The sequence below is a fragment of the Pseudorasbora parva genome, chromosome 22 (assembly GCF_024679245.1).
Source record: "Pseudorasbora parva isolate DD20220531a chromosome 22, ASM2467924v1, whole genome shotgun sequence".
Classification (NCBI taxonomy): Eukaryota; Metazoa; Chordata; class Actinopteri; order Cypriniformes; family Gobionidae; genus Pseudorasbora; species Pseudorasbora parva.
Genome location: NC_090193.1, coordinates 9352719 through 9366196, shown reverse-complemented (window position 1 = coordinate 9366196; position 13478 = coordinate 9352719). Strand labels below are relative to the sequence as shown.

The 13478-nt window shown below is 36.7% G+C and overlaps 1 protein-coding gene across 1 annotated transcript; it reads right to left on the bottom strand.

Annotated features, from left to right (window-relative positions):
* Positions 1-82: 82 nt before the first annotated feature.
* Positions 83-12899, bottom strand: ctns (cystinosin, lysosomal cystine transporter). The gene is made up of 10 exons (XM_067431071.1): positions 12547-12899; positions 12369-12447; positions 12182-12269; positions 11614-11717; positions 6613-6750; positions 6438-6537; positions 6156-6275; positions 3751-3921; positions 569-686; positions 83-474 (listed from the first exon to the last, which is right to left on the bottom strand). The coding sequence occupies exons 1-10, from the start codon at positions 12605-12607 to the stop codon at positions 305-307; spliced, it is 1149 nt and encodes a 382-aa protein (XP_067287172.1). The 5' UTR covers positions 12608-12899; the 3' UTR covers positions 83-304.
* Between the last annotated feature and the right edge of the window lie 579 nt (positions 12900-13478).

Sequence of the window (13478 nt, the reverse complement as noted above, 5' to 3'; positions counted from 1 at the left end):
TTAGTCTCATGTAGTTTATCTTAAGCCATCAGATGACAGTGTAAAACACATGAAATACAGACAAGACAAACAAGAGTTTACCTGAGACAGCATCAATTTATTGAAATAAGAAAAATCATTTATAAATATATATACTAATTCATAAGAAAAAAGTGCTTTTTTGCTTTTAAGACATTTTGGAGTAAGACAGACATTTATATAGTTCCCTTTAATATATAGATCACACTTTAGATTAGTGAGTACAAAAAAACAAAACACATATGAAAGTCCATATGAAATCTTCATGTTATTGTCTTGTTCCCAGTCATGTTTTAAAATCGGTGTGGTGATCATTCTGATCATCTAAATCATGATACGGGGACTCTCTGTTTCTATACAAACAATAATGCTGTATTATAAACACAACGTCAAAGAATATGGAGAAAACGCCCAGTCCGAACTTTGTGGGGTCTCCAAATATAAACTTCCATTTATCTGTCAAGGAAACACATAAAACAATGATTTGTGTGCATTCTAACTTCATTAAAGAGTTTCGGTTTAGGAAATTAAAGTGTTTGTGTGGTCTCACCGTTGTTAAAGGCCTGAAGGAACATCTGAATCAAACTGAAACTTCCCCCGGTGAAGTCCAGCAGCACATTCCCGATGCTCCATCCCTCCGTGCTCTGCCTGCGGTAGTTCATATATGCCTGAAAAGGCATTCACAATTATTTAACTGTAAAATATGCTATACTGATTTTTTTTAAGCTGTTTTAAATAAAGAATATGCTAAAAAAAAAAAATACCACATACAGGTCCTTCTCAAAAGATTAGCATATTGTGATAAAAGTTAATTAATTTCCATAATGTAATGATAATACATTATATTTTATGATTTTTATATTCATATATTTTAGATTCATTGCACACCAACTGAAATATTTCAGGTATTTTATTGTTTTAATACTGATGATTTTGGCATATAGCTCATGAAAACCCAAAATTCCTATCTCAAAAAAAATCATGAAAAGGTTCTCTAAACGAGCTATTAACCTAATCATCTGAATCAACTAATTAACTCTAAACACCTGCAAAAGATTCCTGAGGCTTTAAAAACTCCCAGCCTGGTTCACTACTCAAAACCGCAATCATGGGTAAGACTGCCGACCTGACTGCTGTCCAGAATGCCATCATTGACACCCTCAAGCGAGAGGGTAAGACACAGAAAGAAATTTCTGAACGAATAGGCTGTTCCCAGAGTGCTGTATCAAGGCACCTCAGTGGGAAGTCTGTGGGAAGGAAAAAGTGTGGCAAAAACGCTGCACAACGAGAAGAGGTGACCGGACCCTGAGGAAGATTGTGGAGAAGGGCTGATTCCAGAACTTGGGGGACCTGCGGAAGCAGTGGACTGAGTCTGGAGTAGAAACATCCAGAGCCACCGTGCACAGGCGTGTGCAGGAAATGGGCTACAGGTGCCGCATTCCCCAGGTCAAGACACTTTTGGGCTACAGAGAAGCAGCACTGGACTGTTGCTCAGTGGTCCAAAGTACTTTTTTCGGATGAAAGCAAATTTTGCAGGTCATTCGGAAATCAAGGTCCCAGAGTCTGCAGGAAGACTGCGGAGAAGGAAATGCCAAAATGCCTGAAGTCCAGTGTCAAGTACCCACAGTCAGTGATGGTCTGGGGTGCCATGTCAGCTGCTGGTGTTGGTCCACTGTGTTTTATCAAGGGCTGGGTCAATGCAGCTAGCTGTCAGGAGAGTTTGAAACACTTCATGCTTCATCTGCTGAAAAGCTTTATGGTTTTTCAGCACGACCTGGCACCTGCTCACAGTGCCAAAACCACTGGCAAATGGTTTACTGACCATGGTATTACTGTGTTCAATTGGCCTGCCAACTCTCCTGACCTGAACCCCATAGAGAATCTGTGGGATATTGTGAAGAGAAAGTTGAGAGACGCAAGACCCAACACTCTGGAGGAGCTTAAGGCCGCTATCGAAGCATCCTGGGCCTCCATAACACCTCAGCAGTGCCACAGGCTGATCGCCTCCATGCCACGCCGCACTGAAGCAGTCATTTCTGCAAAAGGATTCCCGACCAAGTATTGAGTGCATAACTGAACATAATTATTTGAAGGTTATTTGTATTAAAAACACTTTTCTTTTATTGGTCGGATGAAATCACATTTTTTGAGATAGGAATTTTGGGTTTTCATGAGCTGTATGCCAAAATCATCAGTATTAAAACAATAAAAGACCTGAAATATTTCAGTTGGTCTACGATGAATCTAAAATATATGAAAGTTTAATTTTTATCATTACATTATGGAAAATAATGAACTTTATCACAAAATGCTAATTTTTGAGAAGGAACTGTATTTTTGAATAACTGAACCAGGCTTGGTGGAAATGTCTAGAATATGTAAACAAACAAAAAGTTAATTTAATACAAAATAATCCATATTTGAATACAGTATAATATATATTTCATCAGGCATGTCCAGAGATAGACTGTAAGTGGTGCTTAAGCACCTGCCCTTTTGGTTTCGGTCTAGATAAGTTCCCTTTTTACAATACAAAGTGTGTGTGTGTGTGTGGGGGGGGAGGGGGGGGAGTAAAGGGGGTAGGAAATACGTTTTTTAAAGTATAAAAACCATTACACCTATGAAATGCCCCCACATTTCACAAAAACAAATGTGTGTGTGTGTGGGCATGTTTTTGTGACATATGAGGACACAAATGTGTATAATGACATGGGTATGACATAGGTATTACAAGGAGAGGGTGAAATATGAGGGCATTGGCAGTCCCCACTTTTCAAAATGCTTATAAATCATACAGGATGAGTTTTTCTTTAAAGTAAAAATGCAGAATGTTTCCTGTGATGGGTAGGTTTAGGGACAGGGGCAGTGTAGGGGGATAGAAAATACGGTTTGTACAGTATAAAAACCATTACGCCTATGGAATGTCCCCATATGTCACAAAAACAAAGGTGTGTGTGTGTGTGTGTGTGTTTTGTAAAATTTGATTCACAGGAAAAATTATAATATAATAAATGATGAATCAAACTTGACCCATTTTTTTTATTTATTTTTTAGATTTAGTCCTAAAAATGTTTCACAAATTATGTTACTCCAATGTACAATGAGATTCTATTGAAATCAAACATTGTACACTTCAGGACAGATAGGTACACTTTATTAGGACGTTGGAAGGGTTACTTGTATTCTGGTTCATTGGCAACTCTTTCTCAATCTACTGTTACATGCCACAAGTACAAGCAAGTGTACAATTCTTTTAAAAAAGGGGAAGTGTGAAATATGTTTAGCATTGCAGTGAACCGCATCAAAATCTACTGCACTGGTCTATGAATAGCCACTGTTTTTGTCGGCATTACAAAGTATTTTACTAAGCACAAATCTACCATGACTCTTAAATTTCTTTCACGCATGTGAATATTCAAACATTACGGCCAGGTTTGATTCTCATGTTTCTCATGACTGAACAAAACACTGAATGTTTCAACTGAATGCAAGTGTGAAAGAGATTTGACAGCTACAATGGGGGATGAAGATTATAAATAAAATGAAATGTTGGTTTTGTAGTTTGACAGCCCCGGTTCTCATGCTCTTTTGTTCGTATGGCCCAAAAAAACATATGATAAACATCTCATTCTCGTTAAAAAAAAGAAGACAAGACAGTGATTAAATGATGGGGGATGCAGCTTTAAAGCCTGTTTTTGTGTTATGTTGTGGTGTGAGATAAGAGAGCTGTACCTGAGGGATGTACTTTACAAGTGTGACACCCAGTTTAATGTAAGAGAAATAGTACAGATAATCCAGCCAGGAGATCTTCTGTGCCACAGCAACAAACAGGGAGACAAACGCAAAGGTCCAGCCAATCACTAATAACCCGATGGCCACTTTGGAAACCTTTTGTCCACCTCTCTAAATAATAAACACAAATAAAAAAAAATGTAAAAAACACTTTAAGAAGCAATGCAATTTCATTATCTATTTTTACTTTTAAATGTATTTTTTAATAATACAATGAACACACACACACACACACACACACACACATATATATAGATGATAGATAAAGAGACAGATAGACAGATAGATAGACAGAGAGACAGACAGAGCGAGCGATTCTTTTTATGTTTGAAAGAAGTAATAATCTAGCCTAGAAATCTAGACGCACCCTAGCGGCAGCAAATCTAATCTGCCGCGAGTGTTGTTAGCAACTCTCAATACACGTCTGAGCTGTAAACGCCAAACTCTGGTCAGGCCAATCACATCGTGTATAGAGTCGGTGGGCGGGCTTAACATAATGACCGCCGAGTTGCGCTTGCGTGCTACTAATAAACACAGAAACTGGCGAACGGCGGTCTTCCGAATCAGCTCTGACCGCGACTCTGGAAGACTTGGAGTTAAGCTTTTCTCTGAGAAAAGAACAAAGAACGGCACTGAAGTCATTCTTAAAAAGGGAAGATGTGTTCGGAGTTTAGCCGACCGGATACTGTGAATGTTTAATCTGTCAGCGAGCTCTGCTTCACCTTCGTTGCTCTGGTTGGTTGTAGCGCTATCCTATCGCGTGCAGAGGGAGTTTGAAAGACAACCGTTTATCCCGCCCCTCGGATTGAGCCCTGTCAGTGGTGAGTTTACAGACCAAACATCTTGATGTGGGTCTGGCTTGTCAGGCTAGTAATAATCAAGACTGCATTTATTTGATAAAAATACAGCAAAAAAAATATAATAATAATATTGTCAAATATTATTAGATTAACTTTTCTATTTTAATAGACATTTTCACATGATCCTTCAAAAATCATTCTATTATGATGATTTCCTGCTCAAGAAACATTTATTGTTAATATCAGTGTTTAAAAGAGTTGTGCTGCTTCATATTTTTGTGTAAAATGTGACATTTGTTTTTAGGATTCTTTGATGAATAGAAAGTTCAAAAGAACATTTATTTGAAATATATATATATAATGTAAAAATCTGTATTGTAATTTCTGAATTGAGTGCATCCTTGCTTAAAATAATTACTTTCTGTAAATAAATAAAAAAATAATAATAATATAGGCTTTCCTGTAGCTCAAACAGTAGAGCATGGCGCTTTTGTCTATACTGTCTCTTTTGATCTATTTAATGCATATTTGCTGAAAAAATTTATTAATTTCTTTAAGTTCTTTCGCATAAAATAAAAACTTGTTACTGACCAAAACTTTTAAACGGTAGTACAATGTTACAAAAGCTTTCTATTTAAGATAAATACTGTTCTCATGAACTTTATATTCATCAAATAATCCTTAAAAAAGTTGGTGTTTTCAACATTGATAATAATCATACATTTTTCTTGAGCAGCAAAAATCATATTAAAATGATTTCTGAAGGATCATGTGACACTGAAAACTGGAGTAATGATGCTAAAAACTCTTTGATCACAAGAAATAAATAAAATTAAAAAAGAAATCAATTAAATCATTAAAAATCATACAGAATATTGAATGACAATGTGTGTGTGTGTATATATATATACATACACATACACACATACATACATACACACACACACACACACAAACAATGCCATTCTAAATCAGTATGATTTTTAATGATTTAATTGATACATTTCTTTAGTTGGGCTATCACGATTCCTCGTTTAAACTGAAGTACTCAACTGAAATGTATCTGTGTCGACATACTGGAAACGGAGCATTCTATGGACAGGAAGCGATGAACCACGTTATTAGATGTATTAGGCATTATTAGCGTTTTCTATTGCATGCGATCCTAAAACACAGTAAATTGCAAAAAGGTAATTGCTGTGAGAAACTGACTCCGGATGCGGGCTTAAAATTTAACGTCCAGTAATTTACCGGTCCAGTCTGGTAGGGTTAAACGATCAGTCTGGTAGGGTTAAACGATCAGTCTGATAGGGTTAAACGATCAGTCTGGAAGGGTTAAACGATCAGTCTGATAGGGTTAAACGATCAGTCTGATAGGGTTAAACGATCAGTCTGGTAGGGTTAAACGATCAGTCTGGTAGGGTTAAACGATCTCGTTTAAAGTTTATTGCAGACCTCTAATCTATACATGTGTGTGTAAAATAATATACTTTATCATTTGTATTAACAATATTAATATTTTCACATTTGCGTTTCAATGTTTACCTCATAGATGACACACTGGCAAATATAGACGAGAGTGAGAACTACAGCATGGAGACTGAAGAAGACATCATTGGCATCGACAGGAATGACACCATTCGGATCTTTCTTCAGGAACTCCTCCTGTAGATGCAACATTTATCATCTCCATTAAAAAACTGCTACTCAACAATCAGACGATAGCTAAAGACAGTATACTGCTTTAGTACATCTCGCACTAAATTATTAAATGTCTAATGTTTTACAAAATTATTTTGACAACCTGAAAGCTTTAAATTGCTTCACCTGCATATAAGTCACCCAGAATAGGCCAACGTTGAACACACTGTAAGCAATGAACCCAGTCAAGTTGAGACCGAGGAAATCGAAATTGAGGCCTACCACACTGTATGAAACAAAACATGTTATTTATCATTTTTCAGTCAGTCTAAATCTTCAAATTTCAAGGTTTATCTTGTACCTGCGTCGTTTCCAGTTCTCATACGCCTGTGGGTAGAACGACACGGACCAGGCCACGAAGTAAATCCAGCCAATGATTTGGTTGATGATGAAAAGGACGTTGCTTCTGACAATCAAGAATCTGATTCGGGTTTCAAAGCTGAAAAAGAGAAACACAGCTAGTTGTTATTGTCAAGGTGTTTATCTTAAAGCACTTCTTAACTAATTCAACATGTGCTTCTATTTATCACTGTACTAAAGCCAAAACAAATTATTAAAATATTATGTGGAAAATATCTAGTGCCCCTATTATGCCTTTTTCGGATATTATCGTTCACATAGTGTTTGTAAATGTAAAAGGTCTGCCAAGATTAAAGTGCACAATAAATGGAGTGCACAGTGAAGGGGGGAGTGGGCCGACACCCTTGCCTCTTCATCATATGCATCTTCATCATATGCATCTTATCCTTTTGAATGATTTTTAATAACCTCATGAATTTAATAATCAGTTATTATCCTTCCACAATAATGAATTATATTGAAAATCAATTTTATTTGATCATTAATACATTTAACTATTATTTAATATGATTTTGACTCTATGTCTGCTGTATGGTTTCTAAGTTGCTTTCCAGAGACGGTCTGACAAAGACAGTCTGTGCCCTGATATAGATAGCCTGACCTCTATCTCTGGGTCCTGACCAACAGGACCTTGGAGAGAAAGTTAGAACTTCCAAGAGGTGAATCCTGCCTGTTGTTGGTAACCCCAGGACAGGAAGGGGTGGGAGGATTTGAGTCTCCCAATTTTGATTTCTTCCCATTTATATAGTGTGATTTTTCCCATTGATAGAAGTACATTTTTGTCTTTATATTTCTTTATATTTCTTTATAGAATGAGGTAGATGACATTAGTCATACTTTTCTTTCTGGAGATTTGTTTGTCATGTGGTGTTGATATCTTGTCCTGTTGATAAGCTCACTGCTGCGCTTACCTTGGAGGAGAGATGTGCCCTAGAGTTGTGTGTGTGTGTTACATGTTCTGTGCAGGTCTATGGACTGGATTGGACCGCTTTTTCTCACACCCTAGACTTCTTGGCGTCTTTCTAGGACTCCCCTGAAGTCAACACTACCCCAATCTTGGGATTGTCTGATGTATACATCCTGATTAACAACAACAACATCTCCTATCTATTCTCGCGTGACACATTGTTTAGACTTTATGCCAATCAGTAATATTCCACGTGTTTGTAATGATGTAAATCATGCCCTTGAAATTGGTATAACTGGTGTGGTAATTTTGTGTAGAGTAGAGTCTGGCCTGACACCGCCCTGAGAGACTCTGAAGCTGACTCTACTGATGAAACTGCAAACTATTCTTCAGTAAAATTCTCTCCGATGATTGAACATCCTGACTCCTGGTCTTCATTTCGCATATCTGGTCTATGGGTCAAAACTGTAACCCCTAACAACAGTCCAAAGGATGTAGCCTAGAAATCTAGACGCACCCTAGCGGCAGCAAATCTAATCTGCCGCGAGTGTCGTCTAGCAACTCTCAATACACGTCTGAACTGTAAAAACCAAACTCTGGTCGGGCCAATCACATCGTGTATAGAGTCAGTGGGCGGGCTTAACATAATGACGGCCGAGTTGCGTTTGCGTGCTTCTAGTAAACACAGAAACTGGCGAACGGCGGTCTTTCGAATCAGCTTTGACCACGATCCTGGAAGACTTGGAGTTAAGCTTTTCTCTGAGAAAAGAACAAAGAACGGCACTGAAGTCATTCTTAAAAAGGGAAGATGTGTTCGGAAGATGTGTTCGGAGTTTTAACAACCAGATACTGTGAATGTTTAATCTGTCAACAAGCTCTGTTTCACCTTCATTGCTCTGGTTGGTTGTAGCGCTATCCTATCGCGTGCAGAGGGAGTTTGAAAGACAACCGTTTATCCTGCCCTCGGATTGAGCCCTGTCTATGGTGAGTTTACAGACCAAACATCTTGATGTGGGTCTGGCTTGTCAGGCTACAAAGAATGAGGACTTGGGCTGGAACTGGTGCCTGTACCATGATGGTAGTTTAACAAACTCAGGGTTACAGGATTAGTTTCGAGTTGACAAAACCAAACCAATCGATTCAGGCTTTATTGGTACCATGATGCTGATCATCAGCTTTCTCTGTCAACTCAGGCTTTGCTCCTAAGTTTAGCTGTGACATCAGTAGTGAACAGCCAGTCCCATGCTGTGGATCGGTGATGTGACATCAGCAGTGAACAGCCAATCACATGCTGTGGATCAGTGGAACAGTGGAGATTCACTTCTCGCAATTACTGTGAGATTAATTCCTCTCTTCTGCAGACAATTACATGATTGAAATTATGTTAAGTTATGAAGTTAGTTTGGATGATATATAGAGAGAATTGAACATTTAAGCTCAGTAAGCATCTTTTTAAAAGCTTTATTTATTGATTTTGAAGCTTGACTTTATATAGGCTATTTATATTAATTTTAACAAAGTGCCAATTAATGATTGATTAACTAAAATTATACATGTGTAATTGATTAAGGGTATAATAATTACATAAATTATATCTAAATCATTATTTTAAATAAGCATTGTTAAAAGCCAGACGCTTTAGTCTTTAAAAACCAGTGACCTTTAATTTGGAGTAAAAACGGGGAGTGACTTTATTGCATCAGAAATGTGTCACTTTACTCACAGCTGATTCGTCCAATTTCAGTTTAAGATCTCTTACCCAGAACATAACCTGCACTGTAGCAGGTTAGCCGTGGAGCGTAAGTTACCAAGGCGATGAACACAGCTAAATGCCAAAACACTTTAAATTATACCTTAAACCCGGAATTGGCACAAACTAAGCTTAAACATATCTGGCTAGCCAGCTAAACCGGCTTCATGGCAAAGGCCCCTGGTATGGTAAAACTAAGGCCATTGCTACGTTTGTATCATTTTGTTTTCGACATGCTGCAAGCAGTAAACCAATCACGACAGACTTGGCCATCTGACCAATCAGATGGGCATAAGCTCTCAGAAAGGAGGGGTTTGGAGAGACTTTATCGATAAAATCTTTAACGAACCATTTTAGACACTGTGAGAAAAGAGGTGAAGCTGCAATGTATATTATGAGAAATATGACTACGTAAACATTTCATATTGTATCAGCGTTTCGTCCAGACGGATCCGGCGTTTTAGGAGCCAGAAACTGTTTTTTTTTTGTTTTTTTCATCTGAAACCTACACCTTTGCATTTTCATGTGTACAGCCAATCTGTATATTTTGTGAAACGATGACATCACACCACATATCACACAGTGAAGACTAGAAGGAATACAGCTATAGGCACTAGGCATGCCCACATCAATATTGCATCATTTAAGTGTCTGCATTATTGTAAGGGTAGATTTAGGGTTGGGGTAGGTGTAGGCGTTAATAAAACACAATCTCTATTTATTGTTATTTTATCGTGAGATTTTATCCTCACTCTACCCTTGCTGAAACCCTTTTAGCCACAACTCTTCTTCTCTGTTCTCAGTGTATTTCTGTGGCAGAATTACAGCGACACACAGACACTGACCTGGTGTATACTACATCATTTTGAGTCTATGTCAGAACAAATTTTAAGACGAGAAGAAAAAGACAAGCGAAAGATCGGAAAGGGAAAGCTCTGGCTTTTTGTGGGCATGGCCTCAAAGAAAGAAAGAAAAGGAATCTCTGAAATAGCATGATAGCAGCACTTTATGTTAACAACATATTCCCCCCTCACAAAATAGTTGGGTATTATAAGTTAGTATTAGAATATTATAGATACATTTTCAATTCAATTAAAATTCATTTATATTTCACTATTTACATTAACAACATTTTGCCATTTTTCATAATGCAAAGTGTGTGCCAATTTATATGATGATTAGCCAATAATAAATCAGGAAACTAGATAACGTCAAGTAAACTATGCATACGAGTGGACATTCTCTTGATTTGTGCTTACAGATAAAAGTGCAATCATTTTGACGAAATGTAGAAATACATTTCTCATATGTCACAGGTGTATTTGTGGCAATAGGTGGCATTGTATGGGTCAAAACTATACATTTTTCTTTTATGTTAAAAATAATTAAGATAGTAAGTAAGGATTGTGTTCCATGAAGATATTTTGTAAATATATATATATACTATTAGTAATAATATGCATTGCTTGGGCAATTTTCTTTAGATTTAGATTTTTTTGCAATCTCAGATTCCAGATTTTCAATGAACTGTCATATAATTTTGAAAGCTGAAAATATAACTTATTAAACAATAATAGCATATTGGACAAATATTGTCATATCTTAAACCATACACCAATCGAAAGCTTATGTATGAATCTTAGTTTCAAAAAATGTACCCTTATGACTGGTTTTGTGATCCATGGTCACATATGACGACAATCATTGTGATTCAAATCAGCGAAAAAAATATTTATCCATTATGCAGCATGACAAAATTGTGACTAAGTTTTAATTAACTAAACTAGACTTAAGGTCATTTAGTCGACTAAAACTTGACTACATAGACACAAAAAAGAACAAGGTTGACTAAATCTGATAAAATAACAAAAAGTGCATTTGGCACAGGGCTAAGTCTAAATAATAAAATAGTTGACAAAATGAACACGTTATAGCACTTTTAACATGAAACACAGTTCACCTATTAGCGGCACACAAACGCCCAGTCTGAAATCCCCTAAATTAAGGAACTACAGAAATAGAACTGGTTCTGCAAGAAGCTGATGCAAATGTCTCCAAATCTAGTTATAATGCATACACTCATGTTACTTAATGCTGTAACTGACAACAACAAAAATAACAGTATTGGAAAAAATGTAAATTATAATGAATGCCCATGTGTTGAACAAAATGTAGGAGTTCTCAAAGAAAACAATAGGAAGCTGTAGAAGATCACATGTGTTTCATTTTCACCCAGTACTGTGTTTAATTGGTGACAGATTAAGAAAATGTAGCTTAAAACGCACCTTTTTATGCGAGTGTCATTGCTGTAAAGGTAAGCGGTCACCTGACCAACCCCTTTTGCCTGCACTTCAAAAGATACAGATGCATTTCCTGCTGGCACAACAACCTGTGCAAGATGACAGAGGACAAATATAGTTCTTTAACATTGCTTAAGTTGACAGTATTTTATGGGATTCATTTTGTTTTAAGTTAATGTGATACTCATGTCAATCGGCTCAAACATAGACAATGAGATTTTAATACGGACAATTACTTTATGTTATGACTCATATGTAATAAAAAATTAAATAAATAAAAAAGCTTCAAAGAATTTTATTCCATATGAAAGCAGGCTTCAAAATATAATATACAGTAGAAAAGCAACATGTTAATGTTTTTATAAACTGGCACCGAAAACTACAGAAGCTTACTGCCAAGGAATAAAAATTTAAAAAAAAAACTTTGGACCAAAAACAAAATAACGTGTTTCTTTCCGAGTAAACTACAACATAATATTTGTATTCAACAACATTTGAATATGATTAAAACAGCGTTTGTATTAAAATATGATAGAAAAAAAAGTGCACATACCTCATCAGGCAGTTGAACTATTGAAGAGACATTTTTTGACGTGTATGTAATATTGAAATAAACTGTTACAGATGTGTTCAGCGTTGAACTGTGAATGTAAACACATGACAAGCCCAATATAAACGCTTTCCAAAAACACATATTTACTCAGTGGAGTGAATACACAAATCAGGACTTGTAAGCATACCTTAGTGTAATGTTGATATTTTCTGAGGATTTTGCCTGTAGATTCACTGTTGCTGGCGCTTTGATGGTCACTTCTGCATCTGTAAATATAACGTTAGTGATATTAACTTTCCTAACTACCTTTATTCTCATGTGTAATATCTTATTTTTGTATTTAAAAAAAAAAAACGTATACTCACAACCAAACGTTGTGTGCGCACAGGCAGACAGCGTTAGAAACAATAATACGGTGTGCATCATCTTGACATTTTATTTAATCTTACACGACTAATTATTACTGTTCAGTCATGCGCTCTCATCAAATGTAAAGCGAAAATAATTTTAGCACGCCTAGTGTTTGAAAGACACAACTCAGATTAACTACATATCATCAACCGTCAGTCGATGAGTTATCCATACACTAAATATAAATCATGAGCTCAAACAAACTCTACGACAGGAGGAAACTGATGTTGATCAGTCTGTAGTTCCGCGTGCGCCATATTAGATCACATGACACGGATCAGCTGACTGTCTGTGGATCGCCTCCCCTCCCTCTTCTCCTCGCCTCATGAACCGTTACCCGACCGCACAGATGAAAGTTTCCGAATTTAGCACTGTGTGTGTGTGTGTGTGTGTGTGCGTGTATGTGTCTAGATTCCCACAGTTGCTTGGATAAAAATAGATCTCTTTATTTTTGGTTCTTGAGCTTCTTCCGTTAGAGTCAGACCAACTTAATACAATTGTTGTTGTTTTTTCTCAAAGATTTTGTAGAGATTTAGTTTCCTCTGGAATAAGTGACACTCAAATATTTTCTGTTCATATTATTTTGAACAATATGATTTTATTTGCTACATTTCATGTGAATTAAAAACAAATTGAGCAAACAATTCGAGTCAAACCATGATGGTCGCATCCAAAATCACACACCTCCCTGCTAGGCTTATAGATGAAAAACAGCTTGTGACAAAATAAATATGTCCGTACACACAGCATTCATAAAACAGCATGCAAAAAGAATCTGGATGACCTAAGTTTTGCATAAACACGTATGAGGGAGGCAATGGGAGAGGATTTGGCCATGTTCCTTCATCACTAAAAACTGCTATCATCAGACCACTTCTTAAAAAAC